The following is a 23,607-nucleotide window of genomic DNA, read 5'->3' as shown; positions in this document are numbered from 1 at the left end:
TTTTTTTTTTTTTTTTTTTTTTTTTTTTTTTTTTTTGAGAGATGGAGTCTTGCTCTGTCACCAAAACTGAGTGCAGTGGCGCAATCTCAGCTCACTGCAACCTCTGCCTCCCAGGTTCAAGCGATTCTCCTGCCTCAACTTTCCAAGTAGCTGGGACTACAGGCATGCACAATGGCCAGCTAATTTTGGTAAATTGTTTTAGTAGAGATGGGGTTTGGCCAGGCTGGGCTCAAACTCCTGACCTCAGGTGATCCACCTGCCTCAGCCTCCCAAAGTGCTGGGATTACAGGTGTGAGCCACCACGCCCAACACTGTATATACTTCTTAAGAAAATATCTATGACTGAGAAAAAATGACGTATTAAATATTGTGGCACGTGAAGTTTTAAAAATATATATATATATATACTGGCCGGCCACGGTGATGTGGTGGCACGCGCTTGTGATCCCAACTACTCTGGAGGCTGAGGCGCGAGAATCACTTGAACTCAGGATGTGAAGGTTTCAGTGAGCTGAGATTGCACTCCAGCCTAGGCAAAAGATGGACACTTCGTCTCAAAAACAACAACAACAAATATACATATAACAACAACACAGTGTGTGTGTGTGTATGTGTGTTTGACACACATATACTGTGTTCCCAGAGATTTTGGAAGTTAGCAACTAGGATGTATTTTCTACAGATTTAAACTATTCCCATTTATGAAGCACTAATAACAAAATATCCTCAAGAGCTTATATTTTAATTTTAGTGTTTCAACTAGTTACAAATAACAGGTTTTTTTGTTTTTGTTTTTGTTTTCTTTGAGAGGGAGTCTGGCTCTGTCGCCCAGGCTGGAGTGCAGTGGCGCTATCTCAGCTCATTGCAAGCTCCACCTCCCAGGTTCACACCATTCTCCTGCCTCAGCCTCCTGAGTAGCTGGGACTACAGGCACCTGCCACCACATGACCAGCTAATTTTTTGTATTTTTTAGTAGAGATGGGGTTTCACCATGTTAGCCAGGATGGTCTCAATCTCCTGACCTCATGATCCGCCCACCTCAGCTCCCAAAGTGCTGGGATTACAGGCGTGAACAAGTAACAGTTTTTAAAACAAAAGTAGTTTTCTCTAAGTCAACTGTTATGGTTCAAATGCTGAAGTGTGCTAGCAGCTAAAATAAAGTCACCAGAGTAAGAAAAAAGTTTCAAATTATCAGTTTATCACTTGCATGTTAACAACAATAAAAATAAGGACTTGCTGACAAAAGAATTTTAGTTTTTATGTATTTGGACAGCTATCACTGAAATGTTCATTTTGACATATAAGATGCAGCAGGATATGGAAGACACCAAAACAAAGCACAAAAAGTCAAAATGTTCAGTCATTTTCTTCCTTACTTTCTTCATTACTTATCACATTTTTCGATAACTAATGGCAGTAACTTAATAAGCTCCTATATTAACAATTCAGGTTTATATCACAAATACTTTTATTAAATAAATTTCAAAGTAATGAAGCTTTGCCTACATTAAAAAAATCAGTAGCAATTATAAAACAAGTCAACAGGTAGTCGTGCATCTAAATCTGATGTAATATTCAAAAATACAGAAATCCACCTGTGCTTTACTTATATTTGGGGGAACGTCAAGAGGACTCCATGACATACAGTTCTCCCCATCTTACACTTCTTCAATCCCTTGGCACAGACCCAGGGTATTCCAGTGGCAAAGTACTACATCCATTACAGGCTACTTACTTAAAGGAAGACAGGCTACTTGCTCTTTTCCCCAGTAAGAAGGCAGACATAGGTCACCGACTCCTTCACTCTCCCCTGACCTTCTATAACCTCGGTTTAATCGTAAGGTATGCTCTTTAAATCCATCGTCCATCTGCACACATACTATGTTGAAGCATGTTAACACTGACAACTACTACAGTGTAACATTTACTAATATGAAGAAAAGGGCAAGTAGTCATAACTGAATGAATATAAATGTCAAATTATGCAAATGTCAATTTGAGTGAGATCACTATTTTTGAATTCCAAGATGTTTAATGTAAACTGTTTTTATAAAAACTAATTATGAAAACACAAAGACAATAGAAATATAAGTTATTTATTAATCAATCCACTTACAAAGCAGGTGGCTTAATGCAAGCTTATTGACATCTTCACATATGATCCATGGGAACATGTCCTCCACATACAGACAGTGATATTACTGACTGGATGCATTTGCAATCTGGGGCATATTAAGCATATTTAAACAAATAAAATTAGGCTATCCTGTATATGAAAGTATCTTGATAATAATATGCATCCTGAAGTAGATTAAAACTTCCTCCAAAGGAGAAATGTTAGTATGTTAACTTAACTTTATATTCTATATTATGCAGTAAATCTTAACTATAGAAATTAAAAATTTTAAATCAGTGATCGACTCTTGGTAATGTATGAAGTGGGAGTATATAACCATAGCAACAGTAGGTTGACAGTATAATTTGTGCCTCACAGTATCTGCAGATTTACTGTTTTCAAGTTTAGAGAGAAATAAAACAAGAGACATGTAGATTCAGCTGACTTTATTTATCTTGAAACTAATAAAAATCCCTTAAAAGTGATCCTGGGACCTTTAGAAGTTCTATGAATGCACAGATACCTGCCAGTGACTTAAATTCCAAATCTTGACTTAATGTGTCTACAAAATCAATGTAAGCAGATATCTTAACTTTTCGTGCTTAGCAGAAGACAACAAATTCTACATGTCTTTTTCAATTTCCCTAAAATTTTGTTAAATCTGCAAGTATGTACAATCTAGCTAATTGAAATTAATATTTAGTGTTCATCAGAGCTGTTTCACAGCAGCGAAAACTGAATCAGGGAAATAAAATTCCAAATGATGTAGGAAAAAGATAAATGCAATCAGAACAGCAGTCTAAATGTATGATATCAATATTCAACTCTTATCTGCACTGTGTTGAAAGGAAACGGATACACCAAGAAAATTTATACTGATCACTCTGGTGATGTGACTACCACCTGCATCTGGTTTAATATGGGTTGTATTCTGTTCCCAGTATTAAGGATGGTATTTAACTCAGAACTCCATATAGTAAATATACAGCAGCCATTTTGTCCTAATTAAGGAATGTCTTAATACACAATATTATCATTTTCTAGAGGATCTTTATACATTAAACTAAAGTACATGATTGATTAAATTAAAGGTTAGTAATGGATAAAAAATTCATAATTATCAAGGCTTGGTACTATGTAAAAAACAAAAAGACCACAAAATTCTACTTACTAAAGCAGCTAACCTTGCCTGCAAGTTTAGGGTCACAAGCCCATAATATGTGCAAAGAAATGCAATACAAGGAACCATGCAAAAATACAGTAAAATGATACAGAAAAATGTCAAATCTAGAAAAAAAAAAGCTTTTATAAATACATCAAAATCAACTGTATACATAAACTGTAGGTCTAGCATTAGTTGTACCATATAGCAGAGCCAGCACTCTAAGTTCAATGCTTCCAAATCTGCGCAGGTAAGTCATGCCATCTTTGGTTGACTGCAGTACCAGGAAGGATGGGAATGAGAGGGAGGGCAAGAGTTCTGAAACATGGTGTCAACTTTCACTTGGCAGCTGGGCCTCAATGTCCACTCTGCATATGGGGCACTTCTTATTGGTAATCAACCATTGGTCAACACACACTTGGTGGAAAAGGTGCATACATGGAAGACGTCTATTATTGGCAAGAAAACAAAAAGCAAAAATTAATTTTATGATAATCGTATGTGGTAAACAAATTATATATGGAATAATTCAATAATGTTTTGACGGTACTAAGCATCTTCCTCTTCTATAAAAAACACATAGATTAAATTAGCACTCTGGGCAATATAATATATAAATGACCAAGATAATTAACTTTCAAAGCTACAGGACCAAATTATATAACATCTTAAAAACTGTAAGAACACAAATTACACTGCCAATTATTCCAGTTTTGTTTTGGTACAGTAGCTGCCAATGCCCTGGAGTTAGTAGTATGTTACCTGTCACATAACACTGCAAATATATTTTTAAATATCAAATCATCACTGTATTTGTAATGCCCTTTAAAAATACATATTATCTCAAATATATATTTATTACATCATTTAATTCTCTCTCAAAAACATTACAATTCATGTGGCAAATACATAGTAACTACATTTTCCTCACTAAAAAATGTCTTAATGTGCAATGTTATTTTCTATCAAGAATATCTTTACACATTAAACTTAAGTACATAACTGATTAAAGGTGAGTAATACTTTCTTCATGGAATAATTGTTATATACACTTAATATTGTGCTGTTTTAATAGGTAGGTTAAAACGAGATGTAATGATTTCAGTTTGTTTACATCATGCCAAATTACCAATTAGAAATTGAGAAATAAAGCCCCCAAGCAAGATAGGGTAACATTAAATCTGAGTGTTAACAGTAGGATAAAAGTTACTGACTCGTGTCCATTTCTACTTCTAGCCACCGTTAAGAGTTTTTATACACTTTTTAGACTTCCTAATATCTTGTTAAAATAATAGCTTAAAAACGTATCCCAAGTATTCCTTGAACAGTATTGTCAATACTGTAAAAGCAATTAAGTTCCAAATTTATAAACCTTCATTGGAAATATAGTGTGCAAATAACCTTATTTGTCGTATGGTAGACAATAATTTTCTTCTCAGCCATCTGAAGAGGTATGACAAAATTATCCTTATAAATTAGGGCAATAATATTACTACACGGCTCTGTTATATATGATATAGAACCTGTTTCATATGGCATTATGTTAACATTAAAAAAAAGAACAGGAAGAAAACAATTACTTAAGTGATTATACAAAGAAAATGCCTAAAATTAATATAGGGTTAACCTATTAACATTTTCTAAACAACAAAGGTGCAAGAAGGGAATAGTCCTACTAGTTTAGAGGAAAATTTAGGACAAAACCAGTTTATAAAAGATGCTATAGCCGAGTGCAGTGGCTTACGCCTGTAATCCCAGCATTTTGGGAGGCTGAGGTAGGTAGATCGCTTCAGCCCAGGAGGTGGAGGTTGCAGTGAGCTGAGACTGCTGCCCCGAGCCTAGGCAACAGAAGTAGACCATCTCCCAAAAAAGAAAAAAAAAAAAAAAGATGCTGTAAAACAGACTGCATAGGGCTAATCTGGATCCCTTTCTAGGACCTCCAAAGCCTCTCGAATTCTCATTTCTGCAAGATTTACAAAAGACAATTTTGACTACAAAATTTCCCTGGCCAAACCTTGTGTGGCCCTACAATAGGCAGTAAATTTCCCACTCCCATGTTGGTAACATAGAGACTTTAATCTTTTGTTTCACTCGCTAGATGAAGCCAGTTCTACGTGCCAGAAATTGGTAACAGTATATGCCAAGAGTAATCTTTATTTCGTTTCCAGTTTACTTTTATCCTTTTTTTTTTTTTTCAGAGACAGGGTCTCACTCTATTGCCCAGGCTGGAGTGCAGTGTGGTGTGCTCAAAGCTTGCTGCAGTCTCAAACTCCTGGGCTTGAGCCATCCTCCTGCCTTAGCCTCCTGAGTAGCTGGCACTGCAGGTGCACACCATCACATGCAAATAATTGTACTATTTTTCTTTTTTGTACAAACAAAGTCTTGTTGCCCAGGTTGGCCTTGAACTCCTGGCCTCAAGAGAGCCACTGGCCTTGGCCTCAAAAAGTGCTGGAATTACACATGTGAGCCATCGTGTCTGGTGTAATTTACTTTTCAAAAAAAATCCCATGTACAGTTGGATTTTAGATAATTAATATCTAGTTACCTCACATCTTCACCTTCCTCTAAAATAGACAAACAGATAGTACATTTTTCCTCTGTGTCTTCCTCAGTCCCTTCTTCCCCATCTTGTTTGCAGTGCAGTTTCCTCTGTGAGAACCAATCAGTTGTTACCTTATTAGTAGAGATGACATTATTGAACAACTGAGTAAAGTCTGTGTTTATTTGAAAAACAAAACAAAACAAAACCACATATTCACCCGCACTTTTTTCCCAGGTAAGACTGTCATAAATAAATGGGTGAATTAAATAACTATCATCAATTAAGTATATTTTTAAGACCCTCTAATAATTGGGATCAAAAGCAAAATCAAATTTAACAAATTCATTCACTTGAAAGCTATTACTTTTAATCCACAATGAGAATGATAAACAATATAAATATTTTTATCCTACCATGAGCATAAATAAGTTTTATTTTATTAGTGAATGTTTCAAATAACATCCATTTAAATTAACATCAGTTACAGTATTTAACTTGGACAGTTGAAAACTTGAATGTACTGGTAGTACCTCAATACTCTTTGAAAATAGATGAAAAATACAGAGAATAGTAATTTTCACACTTTATGATTATTCTTTACATGGTATAAAGGAGTCTCCAACCCCTGGGCTGCAAACCAGCACCCGGCTACACAGCAGGAGGTGAGTGGCAGGTGAGCGAGCATCACTGCCAGAGCTCTGCCTCCTGTCAGATCAGCGGCAGCATTAGATTCTCATAGAAGCGTGAACCCTATTGTAAACTGTGCATGTGAGGGATCTAGGTTGTGTGCTCCTTAGGAGAATCTAACTAATGCCTGATGATCTGAGGTGGAATAGTTTCATTCTGAAACTATCCCCTCTGCCACCTATCCATGAAAAATTGTCTTCCATGAAAACTGGTCCCTGGTGTCAAAAAGGTTGGGGACCGTTGGTATTGAGCATGGTTTAAGACACGTATTTAACATGTCTACCCCATAACTGTATAATGCTATACAAGCAACTGAAGGTAGAGTAGAAGAAATACACATCAATAAAATGTCCGTCAAAATAAATTGCTAGTTACAGTACTGCCATATGATGGAATTCTGTATAAGCTATTATAAGCTATTAAAAATAATAAGGGTAATCTGTGGGAGCTGATATGGCATGAAAGGCAATCTGCAAACTATGTGGTTATCATCTCTGTTTGTATTTTTTTTAAAGTAGACAAAAATATATATACATATGCACATTATTAGAAAATGCTAAAAAATATCTGGAAGAATATCTAAATCCTTAATTATGATTTCACTTCTGGGAAGAAGGACTAGGGTCTGCAGAGTAAAAAACTGCAAAGTATATATTTTTTATACTTCCCAAAATTTTTAAACAATATGTGTGTATTACTTCAATAAAAATGTCATTGCTAGAGTCTACAAATTCAAAAAAGGTATATATTACATTTATGCATTTCAGTAACACTCTAGAAGTTTCACAGAATAAATTCTTACTTTTTTGTATTTATGTGGATATGTACATCTTTCAATTGTCCCCTGGGATGCTCCACGGTTGACATTTCCTAATCTTTCTTCCAAATGAATCAGTTCCTAAAAGTGAAGAATAATGACTGGTAAAAGCCAATATGATTATTCCCGGAACAGTACCGTCAACATTGTTAAGAGAAATAAACTTCCGTACTTAGAAACTTGCAATATAAATACAGTGTTCAAAAAAACTTACATATGACAAGTGGTTACTTATATATAAGTGTATATATAACAGTTTATATGTTGCCCAGGCTGGTCCCAAACTCCTGGCCTCAAGTGATCCTCCCACCTCAGCCTCCCAAAGTGCTGAGATTACAGGTGTGAGCCACCATGCCTGACTTAATGTTTGTCATACACAGTAAGGCAAATGGTTGTTTATCATGTTTTCCTCAGCCAACTGAAATGGTACAGCAAAAGTTATCTTTATAAATTACAACAATATTACCACATGGTACTACATAAGTCAGTACGTATGTATGCATGGAGAAGATGAAATCATTCTAGTAAATTAAGGAATCAAATCAAACAATAGTTCTAAGTTACACTGACTCCAACTTCCAAACTGACATAAAAAAAAAAAAACAGGGGCCGGGTGAGGTAACTTGCGCCTGTAATCCCAGTACTTTGGGAGGCCAAGTTGGGTGGATCACTTGAGGTCAGGAGTCCGAGGGCAGCCTGGCCAACATGACGAAACACTATCTCTACTAAAAATACAAAAATTAGCCAGGCGTGGTGGCGGGTGCCTGTAATCCCAGCTACTCAGGAGGCTGAGGCAGGAGAATCGCTTGAACCCAGGAGGCGCAGGTTGCAGTGAGCTGAGATTGCGCAACTGTACTCCAGTCTGGGTGACAGAGCAAGACTCCGTCTAAAAAAAAAAAAAAAAACAAAAAAACAAAAAAACAAACCACAACAAAACTTTAAATCCCATTCGAATGATTTGTTCTTCCTGAAAATTCAAACAAGACATTTAGCTACAAAGGGAATTACTTAAGTTTTTTTCTCTACCAATTTCTCTAAAAATTTAGCTGAGTCAAAAACATTACGTTCCCCATCACATTTAATGGTATAGTTATATATCTGACATTATATTGATTTAATACATTTTTATATTCTTCTATATTAGATATTTTCATTTACTCATCTTTAAATACTTGGGTAACTTTTGACCCTAAGGTTAATATTACTTACAAATATTTCTGTAACTCCCAGAACCAACATCAGAAAATCACGTGATTCCCAGCCACTGTAGCAGTCCTACACAATTGTGTATTGTAGTGTATATATACTCTCTCTGCATTAAAGATACTGTGACAAACATATTCATTTATTTTATTACATACCTCAAAATTGCCCCTGAAAGGACCTCTGAATGATGTTCCATCCAATCCTGATGAAATGTAACGGATGTGAGGATAGCCTGCCATATCAGGAACCTATTTCAACAGAAGAGATAGGCTAAATCAATTTTAAGAATAGACTTGTAATTTACTGTTAACATTGAATAATTCAAGACCTTCAATGTTTTCAATTCAACTGCTCATAAAATTTGACTTCAGTAAGAATACATAACTCCAACTAAGCATTCTGTAACAGGTTTAGGTTTCTCTTAAAATATAACCTAACTCTCCAAAATGCCCAAACTTAAGCCTGAGGCTCTTAGTAGCTCAAACTTGAAAAAGAGTAAAATTGTCTTAAGATCCTGTCCATTTCACAGAGCTTTATTAAAACAACGACAAAAAATGCACACAATTTTCCAACAAAATTTCACTTCGATAAGTTTTTTACTTCACTTCTCTTAAGCTTCCTAACAGCTTGATTCTATTAGGGAAACTTTTAACATTGTTTTCTAATTTTTTGTTAGGTATAGTCAATCTTCATTATTTATGGATTACATATGTGTGAACTGACCCACAGGCTAAAATTTACATGTAACCCCATAATCAACACTTGTGCTTTCAGAGTCATTTGTGGATATGCCTGGTGGCAAAAAATTGGAGTTGCCCAACATGCAACTCTGTTTCCAGCTGAGGTAGAACAGGGCTCTGCCGTATTTGAGCTCCTACTATAAATCACTGTCTTGTTTGCAGTCTGTTTAGTGCCACGTTTTTCAGTTTTGTGCTTTTTGTTGGTGACTGTGTTGTTTAAAATGGCGCCCAAGCATAAAGCTGAAGTGCTTTCTAGTGTTCCTAAGCAAAGAAGGCTATGATACACCTTATGGAGAGAATAAGTTTCATTCGGGCATGAGTTACAGTGTTGTTAGCTATGAGTTCAATCTTAATGATTCTACAATATTTTTTAACGTTGTCTTTAAGCAGAAACACACATAAAAAAGGTTATACACTGATTAGTTGTGATCGGAGGCTTGCAAGGGTCCCACATTTGCTAACTCAGTGTTTGCAGCAACTGTATAGATCATAACTGCCATGCATAATGAGAGTATTACGAAAGCGCATTTCCGAGATACAGCACCATTCTTCCATCTTTATAAATAAATCTCTGGGCCGGGCGCGGTGGCTCACGCTTGTAATCCCAGCACTTTGGGAGGCCGAGGCGGGCGGATCACGAGGTCAGGAGATCGAGACCACGGTGAAACCCCGTCTCTACTAAAAATACAAAAAATTAGCCGGGCGTGGTGGCAGGCGCCTGTAGTCCCAGCTACTCGGAGAGGCTGAGGCAGGAGAATGGCGTGAACCCGGGAGGCGGAGTTTGCAGTGAGCCGAGATTGCACCACTGCACTCCAGCCTGGGCGACAGAGCAAGACTCCGTCTCAAAAAAAAAAATAAATAAATAAAAAAAAATAAATCTCTGACATTACATTTTAATTAGCCTACACCGAATCACAACACACTTTAAGCAGAATTTACAGCTTTAACAGACACTTCATATGTGGAAAAGAATTTAAAATAAATAAGCAATAACTTTTAACTTTCAATAGCCTATTACTTAAATTATTTACAACTTTTCTTATAACCAAGATCATTACTACTCAGCAGATAACCCAACCTCCTAAACATCTTCAAAGAAATCGGAAAGGAACTCCTGCATCCCAAATTATCTAAATCTTCACTTACCCTGAGAAGCCTCTACTCCCTAGCCTCGTTCCTCCAGCCTTTATGGATGAGCTTTTCTCCTATTTGAACTCAATCCTTATCACCCGCTCCTCCCTTCACCTGTTCACCCTGAGACATGCTTACTTCACTACTCCCCACCAAGCCTCTCCTCTCTTCAGTATCTTCAAACAATTCCTCTCTAATGGTTTTCTGTCTTAACCTAAAAATACCTTAAGTTTTTCCAAACCTAAATTCTCTACTAATCCTAGAATTATTGCCAACCAAATAGGGGTTTCCTTCACTTTCCCTTCACAGCCAAGCTTATAAAGCAAGAAGGCTATATTCACTATCTCCATGTTTTCACTTCCTTGCCGTATGCAATCTAAGAGGTGCCCCATCTACACCACTCACCATTACTGAACCATTCTGACACAAAAGACCAATAACCACTCTACTGCCAAATGCTTTCAACACTTTTCAAACTTTATTTTTTTGTGATGACACCATACTGACCATATTACAGTTCACCCTTGAACAACATAAAATGGGTTTGAACTGCATGGGTCTGCTTACATGTAGATTTTCTGCCACCTCTGCCACCCTGGAGACAGCGAGATGAATCCCTCCTTTTCCTACTCTTCAGCATACTCAATGTGAAGACAATGAGGAAGAAGACTTTTATAATGATCCACTTTCACTTAACGAATAGTAAATATATTTTCCCTTCCTTATAATTTTCTTAACATTTTTTCTCTACTTTATTGTAAACTATCATTATCTATTGTAGACTATCATTATCAAGTACTTATAACATACAGAATATGTGTTGATCAACTGTTTATTTTACCAGTAAGGCTTCTGATCAACAACAGACTATTAGTAGTTAAGATTTTAGGAACTGAAAAGTTATACTCTGATTTTCGACTGTGAGGAGGGTCAACACCCCTAACCTATGCATTGTTCAAGGGTTAACTGTATTTTCTGATATTATTTTAACTGTGTTTTTCAACTTTTCAAGTCAGTTCTCAGAATCCTTTGTTCGAAGCATAGTATTATCATTTAAATACAGTATTGTCATTCTCCAAGGTTTTTTCACCCTCTTGTCACTCTGCACATTTTTCCTGAAAACCTAATCCTCTTCCATGGATTCATTACCTCTATACACTGACAGATCAAAACATATCTTTAACCCAAATATCTTTGGAAATCCAGACCATAGGCTTAACTTCCTATTGGACATTCAACTTTGATACAGATTCAGTACATCCAAGACCTAACTCACCTAACCCCTTCACCCAAACCCTAAATATCTCTCAAATGTGTCTCATCATTTTTATGCCAACTACAATTGCCTTCATTCAGGCATTCATCAATATTTACCTCTTCTACTATAATGTCCTAACTGGTTTCCCACATTTAAATCTATTTTTCCACATAACTGAGGGGGTGATCTAACTATAATCTGATTAAATAACTCTAAAATCATATATTTGATCAGGACATTTCCCCTTCAATGGTTCCTGAGTTCCAGTTTCTTGGTAGGACAGTTTTCTCACTGCTGCCTGACCCTCACTCCTAACATTAGAAACACCAGCTTACTTGGAGTTCCCAGTGCTTGTGCTATTTGCTGCATCTTTATATGCTGTAACCTCTGCAAGAGCACCATTCCAAAATCCAGTCTGCTTAGAAGTCACATGTACCAGAAAGCTTCTCTGAAAGCTTTCCTCCAGTGCCTCTACCCACAACAACACAAAACTATTCCCATTTCTGTACCACTTATATAACGAGTATGTGATACAAACAACAAACGCAATGTATGTTTTGCTGAACTTGTCCTTTAGCACTTTACAAAATCTGAACCTGATTAAATCAGATGTAGAGAATCAGTATAATCTTTCTGCAGATTAGAAAATCAGGCTGGGTGCCATGGCTCAAGCCTGTAATCCCAGCACTTTGGGAGGCCGAGGTGGGCAGATCACTTGAGGCCAGGAGTTTGAGACCAGCCTGGCCAAATGGTGAAACCCCATCTCTATTAAAAATACAAAAATTAGCCAGGCATGGTTGCACGTGCCTGTAATCCCAGCTCCTTGGGAGGCTGAGGCAGGAGAATCGCTTGAACCCAGGAGGTGGGGGTTGCAGTGAGCTGAGATCATACTACTGCACTCAAGCCTGGGTGACAGAGTGAGACTGTCAAAAAAGAAAAAAAAAAGAAAAAAGAAAATCAAGTATGACTGCATCAGAACGGATCTATTACCACTTACCGCAAAATAACTGAAGCACAGTATACTCCCGACAGTGGATTAAGAGTATCTTGATATACAAAAAACCCCACACTTTTTTGTCATTTTGTACATTAAGAGTGCATGTTACGACGCAAATTATACGCGCAGATTTTAATACATCTAATACCTTTTTATAGCACAATTTTAGCTAACAAGATTACTCTCAAATTCTATTAAAACATCTATAATAACTAATACAGTGAAATATTTCCAATAAAATATTTAGAAAAGGAACTTTTAGAACATGTCAAAATTTTGAAAATTTTCCATTTTACCATTAAAGGAAGAGCTCCTAATTGTAAGTGATGAAGTCGAGGAGGTGCGTGATAATGGGCCAAGTGAGGATGCAATGCACCAGGTGTATAAGTAGCTGCGGTCACTCCAGCTTCAATTCCCAGTTCCCTGACAACAGGATGAGAACAGTTTAATCCTCCTTAGGGTCTCTTTTTTATCAACAGACACGGGGAGTTATGTTTACACTTAAAAAAGTAATCTAAGGTTTCTTAACTTACAAAGCTGAGGAGAGATAATTTAGCCCAAAATATTTAACTAATAATTTCAAATTTATTTTAGAACTGAAAGCTGAAAAAACTTAAATTTTGTGGCAATGAGGAGCAAAGCATTTGTACTTGGTTTCACATCTTACAAAGGAAGGAAATATATGGCTACGAAGGTCCCTTCCAAGATAAAAGCCTGATTCTACTTGAGGAGCATACAACATAGAATTTACTTTTTTGGTGTATCTGAATGTTACAGACACTCTCTGGGTTTTTGTTTGCTAGATATCATCTCTTGGTTGTTGACATTAAGGACAATTAGAATAGCAAACTCTTCTACACCTTATAAAAGAAGGGCAAACAATATTTTAGAAGGGATAAAACTGTTATATGCTAAGTCTTCATTTACTTATTCTCATTTTACGTTCTGCCTCAAAAGTCATTGTGGTTCAAGATCTCAATGAATGCCCACACACAATGGATTCAGAAAATTAATTTAATGAACATCTGCTCCCATTTATCTAGGAAAGACCACAAATCTAGGAGAATGAAGGCTAAATTTCCCTTGTCAATGGCAGGTGAGGGTGGTGGAGCAAATCTGAGTACAAAGGTGGGGGTCAGATAAAGAAGATGTGAAACGTAGGATCAGTCGAGGGAGTCAACTTTGGTGGTAACCCTGAAAAAGAGGAAAAAAGGTCCACTCCTCTTACTTACATGGGAACTCTAAAAAACCTAAACTCACAGGAGAGAGTAGCATGTTGTTTACCAGAGGCTAGGGAGGGGGTGGGAGGTCGTGAATGAGGAAAGGGGAGATGCTGGTCAATGGGTACAAAGCTTCAGCTAGGAGGAGTAACTTCTGATATTCTACTGCACAGCACGGTGACTACAGTGAAGAATAACGTACCGTATATTTCAAAACTGCGACAAGAGAAAATTTTAAATGTTCTCACCACAAAGAAATGATCAATATTGGAGGTGATAAATATGCCATTAGCCTGATTCAATCATTCCACAATGTATATATGTATTGAAATACTATGTTGTACCTCCAAATATATACAATTATTATTTGTCAATTAAACATAAAATAACACCTAAAAAAAAGTTCTACTCCTGCTTGATATGGTTCCCTGCCCCAGCTCCTATTCTTTCCTCTCCAAACCTCTATCTGCCCAGAGGCAGTGTCTCACAGCTAAACTGGGGATTAGTTTTCTCCACATCACCCTTCTGCAAAGCAATCAATCACAAGGCATCTCTTCCAATAGTTTTACCACAAGCTGTGAAGCAATGTTTTGAAATTAAAGAAGATACTGACCAGGCAGACCTCTCTGGAGCCTGTCGAGGATGTGAGGACATAGTCTGAGGCACATGAATATGATGCCCATGACCATAGTTTGGGTGCATCCTATGTGGATGGGGTGGGGGGCGTTCATGTGCCCGCCTGGAAACACAGAACACAAAAAGACCACTGGAAATAATTGAATAATTGGTTATTTCTTTTCTTAATGTAGAAAAAAATCCCTAGTATTAATACTATAAACATCTATAGATTAGTCATAAAATAAATTTTATAACAATTATAAAAATATAGAAAATTATTTAATTGTTAATAAATCAAGAAACCATCACCTCCTCCATAAATTCTAATTGCTCATTTATTCCAGTGCTTCCAATTCAAATATCCAAGGAAAAAGGTAATTTTAACATTATCTTGTATACCTTCTTTACAAGTGATATTTTAAATACGAGAATAATAGGAATTAAATAGAAATAAAATTTTTAAAAATTAAATACCCCAGGCAAATGTTGTAGGCACAAATAAATTATTGTATATAAACATTAAAGGACAAACTGAAACCTTAATTTTGCTTCATTTACTCTTATATTGTAAAGACATTCAACCATTTTAATGGATGAAAGTTTAAGACAAAAAAATGTTAACCTTGTGCATTTTTTTTTCAAAACACATGTAATACAAGTTAATACACCTAGGAAACTTGTATTTAGCTTGATTCGTACTTTTTTTTTTTTTTTTTTTTTGAGAGGAAGTCTAGCTCTGTCACCAGGCTGGAGTACAGTGGCAATCTTGGCTCACTGCAACCTCTGCCTCCCGGATTCAAGCAATTCTCCTGCCTCAGCCTCCCAAGTGGCTGGGACTACAGGTGCACACCACCACACCCAGCTAATTTTGTATTTTTAGTAGAGACGGGCCAGGATGTTGGCCAGGATGGTCTCAATCTCTTGACCTTGTGATCCGTCCACCCTGGCCTCCCAACGTGCCCAACCTCCATTCATACTCTTTATTCTGCATCCCAGTTTACTGTATTTTCTCTTCCTAAAGTCAGTTAACAGAAGACACTAAAAACAACTTAGTTTCAGGGATTCATTTTTTGTTTCTTTTTTTTTTTTTTAAGAGGCAGAATCTTGCTCCAGGATCAAGTGCAGTGGCACAATCATAGCTCAGTGTAACCCTGAACTCCTGGGCTTAAGTGATCCTCCCACCTCAGCCACCTGAGTAGCTGGGACTAAAGGTGTGTGCCACCATGCCCAGCTAAGATTCATTTTTATAGTCTAATTATTTTATATTAGTTTTTAACACAATTGCAGATTTTGCATGTTTACTAAACAACAATTTGCCAGTTACTGGAGGATAAGACTGTTAAACTGGCAATTTTCTATATAAAAGGTTACTAAATTAGAATGGCAGCAACAGCCAGAGATTTGGGATACAATCTTAAATGACAGAAGTAAAACAAAAGGTTACACAAGAGCTGGATCATTAATTAGATCAAGAGTTTGGCAAACAGGTTATGTGAAGGGTAAAACGGGAAATTTTTTCAGCTCTACAGGCCATATGTTCTCTGTTGTAACTACTCAACTTAGCCTTTGTAATGTGGAACAGCCACAAACAACGGACACTTTTTTTTGTAACTGAAAAACTGCAGCTGTTTTCCAATAAAATTTTGTTTACAAAAATCGGTAGGCAGAATTAGACCAATAGAGTTTGCTGATCTGAATATGAAAATCAGATCCTGAATACTCAAAAGAAAAAAAAAAGGATTTTCATAAACTTGAAGTACAATATTTTCACTGTCATTCACTGAAAATTCTATTAATACTTTCCTTCCCTCTCGTTAGTAACATTCAAATCTTTGATATCTTTAGATCTTATTCCTCAGAATCATCAATTTTAACACTGATTTTTACCACATGATATTGCAGAAACAGACAGACAAAAGATTAGTTCACATCAGACCAGTCTGGGTATTTTGTTTTAATTGGTTTGCATAAAGATATTACCCTGGGTCATATGGTAAAACTGGTCAGATTTTACTAAATAATCTGGTATAAACTTGTTTTTTCAACACATACAATTTAGGGAAAGGCAGGGGAAGGTTCTGGTTAGCAAAGAATCAATTACTTAGTGAACTGAGGATTTAGTATAGTTACTTTTTTGGGGAGAAGGGGAGAGACAGGGTCTCGCTGTGTCACCCAGGCTGCAGTGCGGTGGCATGATCGTGGGAGGATCACTTAAGCACAGGAGTTCAAGGATAAAAGAACAATGGTTGCACCACTGCACTCCAGCCTTGACCCCCTGGGCTCAGACGACCCTCTCATCTCAGCCTACCGAGTAGCTGGGACCACAGGAGTATGTCACTACACCCAGCTACTTTCTTTTTTTGGTAGAGACGAGGTCTCCTTATGTTGCCCAAGCTGGTCTCAAACTCCTGGGCTCAAGCGATCCTCCTGCCTCAGCCTCCCAAAGTGTTGGAATTACAGGTGTGAATCACTGCAGCCACCTATCTTTTGTTTTCTACTGTTGTTAAAGGACACAGGGTCTTGCTCTATCACCTAAGCTAGAGTGCAGTGGCACAGTCATAGCTCAGCTTTGAACTCCTGGGCTCAAATTATCCTCCTGCCTTAGCCTCCTTAGCAACTGGGGATTACAGGCATGAGCCTCACCCAGCTTAAAGTTACATTATTTCTAAAGACTTCACGATTTTTTTTGTTGTTGCTGTTCTTTGTTCTTTTTTTTTTTAAAAAAGAAAACAACAACAACAACAAAAAAACAGTATTTCACTGTGTTATCCAGATGGACTCAAACTCCTGGGCTCAAGCAATCCTCCCTGTCTCAGTCTCCCAAGCAGCTGTGCCTACAAGTGCACGCCACCATGCCTAGTTGGATTTCAGAGTTATAAAGACCAATGGAAGTAGAAGAAAAAGCAAGCTTGACTTTCTTTTTAAAAACGTAAAACATACGTTGGATGCTGCATCATCCTCCTCCTTTGAACTTCCATCCTCTGCATCACTTCATGAGGATGCAGTCTCTGTGCTGGAGGTGCTGTGGCTGGAATATGGTGTGAAATTGGCTGGTGTGTAGGAGGAAGATGCTGAGGGATTGGTGCAGCTGTACTGGCTAAGTGAGTTGGTGGTGGGGGTGCCACAGGATGAGATGTTGCATGAGAAGATATTTGAGAATGGAAAGCATGTACAGGATGAGGAATAACATAATCCACTTGAGGTGGAGGCTGAGTCTGAGGAGGGGGATTTCCATGAGAATGCGGGCAGGCAGAAGCTTGATGATGAAGTGGCCTTGTCAAAGAGGCATCTGCAAGAAAAATATTTTGAGTATGTTACACAGGCACCATGCAGTTGAACATATATTGCTATTATACATTCCTATCGTATTTTTAAAGATATTATTTTTATGAATACTTGATCAAGTAAAGTATTCAAGCAACTGCTCAAGCAACCTGCTCCCTTCTTAGAATAATCTTGGATATCTTCTTATGTCAATATATATTATAGTTCAACTTCACTCACAGCTTCACAACATTCTATTATATGAACACACCAAAATGTACTGACAAAATCCCCACTGATAAAAAAGAAACCCAAATGCTATGATAAATATCTGTGTATATGCTCACTCCTGCACTCACTCTTTCACTTACACACACGTATACACGCATATATAGAGATCATTTCTGTAGCATAAATTCCTGTAAGTAGTTGTGGGACAGAAAGAAAAAAATAAATTTAGATGCCAGTTGATAAAAATACCCTTTCCAAAAGGTTGCCATAATTAATATTTCCATCAAGAGTACACAGGAAGGGCTGAGCACGGTGGCTCACACCTGTAATCCCAGCACTTTGGGAGGCCGAGGTGGGCAGAGTCACCTGAAGCCAGGAGTTCGAGACCAGCCTGGCAAACATGGCGAAGCCCCGTCTCTACTAAAAATATAAAAATTATCCAGGCATGGTGATGCACACCTGTAATCCCAGCTACTTGGGAGGCTGAGGCAGGAGAATCGCTTGAACCTGGGAGGTGGAGGTTGCAGTGAGCCGAGATCATGCCACTGCACCCCAGCCTGGGCAACAGAGTGAGACTCCATCTCAAAAAAAAAAAAAAAAAAAAAAGGAGCACACAAGGCCTGATTACCCCCACATTACCACTAAATTTTTAAAATAAATGCCAATCTGAGAAAAATCTTTTATTTCTTGACCACTTGTATTTCTTCTCAGAATTATCTATTTACATGCTTAGCCTATTGTATTATTCACCTTCTTCTTATTGACTTGTAAGTATTATTTGCATATATGGAAGCTCTGTCATAATAGGGTGTAAACATTTTTCCAAACTGTCTCTCTCTCTCCCTACCCCATGTCATTATTCCTGTGCTACATTAAGGTGAAGGAGGCATATTTGTTTCCCATCAAATATGGAAGTAAAGTCCTTAATAAGATGGCTCCTCCCATTTCTTCATTCTACATCTCTATGTTTCAAAGTGACTGCTGAAAAATCCCTCTGAGGAATACACATCTTTCTTACTCTTAGAGATGTGCATCTACTTAACATGTTAAAAAAAAAAAAAAAAAAAAGTTTGTCTCCTTAGATTTCAATCCAAGTTTCATTTTATTGGAAGATGTTCTTGGAAGTCTGATATAGAGCAACAGCCATTCTCTAGTTTCATTACAGAAGAGTTTCCAATTTTTAATGCTTTTGATTCATTCAGCAAGGGCAGAAGTTAGGTAACCATAACTCAACTATATTTTCAAAGTATGCCTTGTTAGCACGTACTTAAAGGAAACTTTCAACAAACCTAATTTTTAGAAGTTGCAAGACAAATTTTTAAACCAATTTTCTAAAAGTTCTGTTTTCAAATCAATGCTTTACTCTTCAAGAAGGCACAAAGCTCAGTAGCTCTTAATCACAAAAAATGAATCCACTATGTTTTATGATTGTTAAGTATCCTTTCTCAAATTCACAGCATTTTTTCTAGTTTCAAAGTTTTATATTTGTATAATCATTACACAACATTCACAAATATTATGAAGCAAGAAGTTTGTTTCAGAATGAGTCCATTTGTTTAACTACTCTTCAGACATCACTTTAATTCACTGTTTATCTAAACAAAACAGGTTGCTGACCATTTTAAGAGTGATATATTCCACATTCCCAAAAACCCTTTCCCTTCCTCTATTTGTGTTCCCAACAGTTAAAAAAAAAAGTTATTGATATTGTTTCCTAGACGTTCAATGTATCACTTGCAGATGTGATACTATGATTTATTCCAACATTTACTCACTACATTCCTATAGCTTTACAGTGTAGACCATTTGCTTTGTGATTAATCATAAGTAGCCTTATCTGTACCTCTCTCTCTCTCTCTTTTTTTTTTCTTTTTTTGAGACGGAGACTCGCTCTGTTGCCCAGGCTGGAGTGCAGTGGTGCAATCTCAGCTCACTGCAACCTCCATCTCCCGGGTTCAAGTGATTCTCCTGCCTCAGCCTCCTGAGTAGCTGCGATTACAGGCACCTGCCACCACACCCGGCTAGTTTTTGTATTTTTAGTAGAGACAGGGTTTCGCCATGTTGGCTAGGCTGGTCTTGAACTCCTGACCTCAGGTGATCCACCCGCCTCAGCCTCCCGAAAGTGCTGAGATTACAGGCGTGAGCCACTGTGCCTGGATTTTCTTTTTTTTTTTTTAAGAGACAGGTTCTCACTATGTTGTCCAGGCAGGAGTACAAGGATTATTCACAGGTGTGATAACAGCACACTGCAACCTTGAACTCCTGAGCTCAAGCAATCCCCCTGTCTCAGCCTCCTGAGGAGCGGGAACTACATGCTCATACTACCAAGCCAGGCCTTACATATCTTCTCAATACATCTTATTAATAAGATAGCAAAACTTTTAAATAATAGCATTTCAAGTACAGTTGTTTTATCACTTCATCAAGGCCACAAACCTTTCAAAAGCAAGGAGAGACATATTCTTACTCCCCAAGTATTGTTGTTATACATATAAATGTACTTAAGAAACAGCCAACTATTCATTTGGATCCAAGTATGACAATTTATAGCCGACAGGAATTATTCCCATTTTACAAGTGCAAAGAATGTAAGGACAGAGAGATTAAATAACTTATCCAAAGTCACTAAGCTAATTAGTCAGAGCTGGGAGGTCAACTCAAATCTATCCAATTCTAAAGCTAGTGCTCTACTACACCATACTGTCTTCCCCAGTTCATTCTGGATGAAAAAAGGTTTAAGAACCACATGTTTCACACATGAACTAAAGCATACAGGAAATGTTTTTTAAAAGCACGGGCAAGTTGGGGAGAGAATACACACACTCCTTCAGGAAAAGAAGCCCAAAACAGAGTTATCAAAATGTCTCTAACAGAAAAAATACAATTTAAATTTCCTACCTTTATTCTCATTAATACACTCCTAATGAGGTGGGTAAATTGATGCAGCCCCTTGGAGAGAAACTTAACAGTATTTATCTGAAAGTATATCCCTCTGACATAGCAATCGCATTTCCAGGAGGTTATACTATACATAAACTCAACCATAAACAACTTAAATTTCCATCAACAGAAGACTGATTTAATATACAATGGATATTATGGGGCTATTAAAAACCAATGAACTTGATTTTTATGTGCTAATATGCAAATATCAAGATATATTGTTAAATTTAAAAACAAAAAACAAGAAGAATATGTTTGATTTCCCATTTTTAAAAGGTAAGACATATACATATCTACGTGTACTAAGAAAATTTCTAAAAGTTTTTATAGAACAGTTGCTACTCTGATATATTAAGATTAGTAAGCTGTGCGAGGAAGCTTTCAAACTCTCATTTTATATGAGCACAGTCTGAATGTTTTAGAATATAACAAATGAGTCTAAAACATTTATTTATTAGGACATTTTGAAAGGAAAGAACTTACTCATAAACTGCTTCAGTATATTATTTTTAAAGGGGAGGCACAGAAAATTACACATATTGAATTTCAAATAAAACATGATCAATCAAAAATGAATACGATCAAGTATTACAAAATAGGCCATGCAACACACTGGTGCTCATACAAAGAATTGGCCATTGGTCAATGCTTTGTAAAAACTGTTTCTAAATGTTTTCCAATTTATACTTTAAATTTTAAGTTGCATTACTGAAAAGGTAAACAATATATCACCAGTTTCACTGTATAAATTCTGGGTTGATTCCAGCTGTGTCTGCAGGATGCAGATTTTTTTAAATGACTGGAGTAGAAGAAAAAATCCAAGAAAATATGTAAGTGAAAATTACCACTTGCCATGTAATCAAAACAAAACACAAAATTCCTTGCTGACTTCCTGGTTCACTTCCGGCATGAATTTTTGGTGTTTATCAGCCAAGTGTTTATTAAGCTTCCATTTCATTATTAGCTTATGATCTAACAAAATAGTAAATATGTTACACAGCCTTAGGGTATTTATCATTTCTTATGATATCTAACGAATTTCAATTTCTTTAGAAAAGGCACGACTGCTTCTATTTTATTTTATTTTTATAGAAACGGGGTCTCACTATGTTGCCCAGGCTGGTCTCAAACTCCTGGCCTCAAGCAATCCTCCTGCCTTGGCCTCCCAAAGTGCTGGGATTATAGGAGTGAGCCATCATGCCCAACCGTGGTTATATTTTAACTGCCTGCATCAAATGAATATAAAACTCCCAAAGCTTGCTGTCAGGAAATTCTCTCTTACGTCTCAGTTAACTGCTTGAGAATTCTTAAAATTTACTTTACTGTGCCTAGAAATACTACTCAACTTTCACATTTCTTCAGCTATACTAAAGAACAAATCTAAATTCCTTAAAACTTCCATTCAATCCACCTCAATTACATAATATTAACATGAGAAAAAATATACCCTACTCTTAAGCCAAGTAAATACTAAAAATTTAAGAACTGGGATTAAAGGTTATTTCATAAGGAAGTATAAAATGCTTCACTGATATGACTCTAGATTTTGTGTCCATTAAGTTTATACTTACAAGGGGGTGGCATGTAATGTCGACATGATGAGAGAGAGGGCTGTGGAGGGGGCTGGGGCTGGGGCTGAGCAACCATGCTTGATCCATAGCCATCTATTGATGATAAAGGTTGACTTGGGGCAGCAGCAGCAGCCTGATGGCCAAAGATTGCAGCTCGGGAGGAAGAAACAGGGCAGCAGGGGTCAAATGCAGATGCTCCATGAAAACTGCCACTTCCATGACTTCTGATACCGTTGTTGCTCAGGTCTACTGGCAATGCCTGCTAGATAAAAAGGAAGTATATTTTATCTTTCTAAAGTTTGGTCAAACATTTCATGTTATATTATAAAAGTATTCCTAATACAACCAAAAAAACACAATCTTTAAATTAGTTTGAAAACAGTAAGATTCTCAGTATGAAGAACCAGTGAGCACCAACAAAATACTTGGTTATCTTGAATATAACAAGTGTATCCTGGATTGTGAAAATTGTAGTGGTTTTATAGTTAAACCAATTTTTAAAAATCAAGCATAAGATTTTATCACAAGATGAACAAAAGTTTAATATATTAAAATCTTTTTGTCTTATAACAAATACATCTTAGAAACTTTAAAAATCATACTTCTATATTCTTCTTTATCCCAACATTGTGACTAGTACTTTAAGACTCCTTGAGAAAACATACTATCACACTAGTGAAAATATTAAGGTTCTAGGAAAACTCTTGTCTGCCCCAAGTTCCAAACTGTATAAAGCAATAATTCAATTAAAATGCGAATAAACAAATCTACATTATTCAAAATAACAATGGACATAAGATTTTTCAGACTAAATCATGAATTACCTTTGCCACTCAAAGCTTTCACTTGTTCAAAAACGTAAGAATAAAAAAAGTTAAAGCACTGCTTCCTTTTATAGGCATATTTATTGCATTTAATAGGCACATTTAGTGCCTTGCAGATGTTCAGGGCTTTTTGTTTTGTTTTTAACAAATTGAATGTTTGTGGTGACAGTGTCAAGCAAGTCTATCAGAGTTATTTTTCCAACAGCATGTGGAAACTCTGTGTCTGTGTCACATTTTGGTAATTCTCATAATATTTATATTTTTCTTATTATTATTTTAT

General features: G+C 36.7%; 1 protein-coding gene across 8 annotated transcripts in view; it reads right to left on the bottom strand.

Moving 5' to 3' along the window:
• Positions 1-1,177: 1,177 nt before the first annotated feature.
• Positions 1,178-23,607, bottom strand: part of LOC116463532 (E3 ubiquitin-protein ligase Arkadia-like) — a 116,523-nt gene continuing 94,093 nt past the window's right edge. For 2 of the 8 annotated variants that reach the window (XM_058434687.1, XM_058434688.1), the window contains exons 7-14: positions 22,504-22,765; positions 17,435-17,783; positions 14,490-14,642; positions 12,953-13,079; positions 8,686-8,778; positions 7,310-7,405; positions 5,824-5,951; positions 1,178-3,727 (exon numbers count right to left, since the gene is read on the bottom strand). In XM_058434687.1, the coding sequence (XP_058290670.1) occupies positions 3,610-3,727; positions 5,824-5,951; positions 7,310-7,405; positions 8,686-8,778; positions 12,953-13,079; positions 14,490-14,642; positions 17,435-17,783; positions 22,504-22,765 (1,326 nt within the window). In that variant the 3' untranslated portion in view covers positions 1,178-3,609. The remainder of the gene's footprint in view (positions 3,728-5,823; positions 5,952-7,309; positions 7,406-8,685; positions 8,779-12,952; positions 13,080-14,489; positions 14,643-17,434; positions 17,784-22,503; positions 22,766-23,607) is intronic. The other 6 variants (XM_058434689.1, XM_032146666.2, XM_032146669.2 and 3 more) reach the window with 6 other exon arrangements.

Source organism: Hylobates moloch, unplaced genomic scaffold (genome assembly GCF_009828535.3).
Source record: "Hylobates moloch isolate HMO894 unplaced genomic scaffold, HMol_V3 SCAFFOLD_40, whole genome shotgun sequence".
Taxonomy (NCBI): domain Eukaryota; kingdom Metazoa; phylum Chordata; class Mammalia; order Primates; family Hylobatidae; genus Hylobates; species Hylobates moloch.
This window is presented reverse-complemented; position numbering and strand designations above follow the sequence as displayed.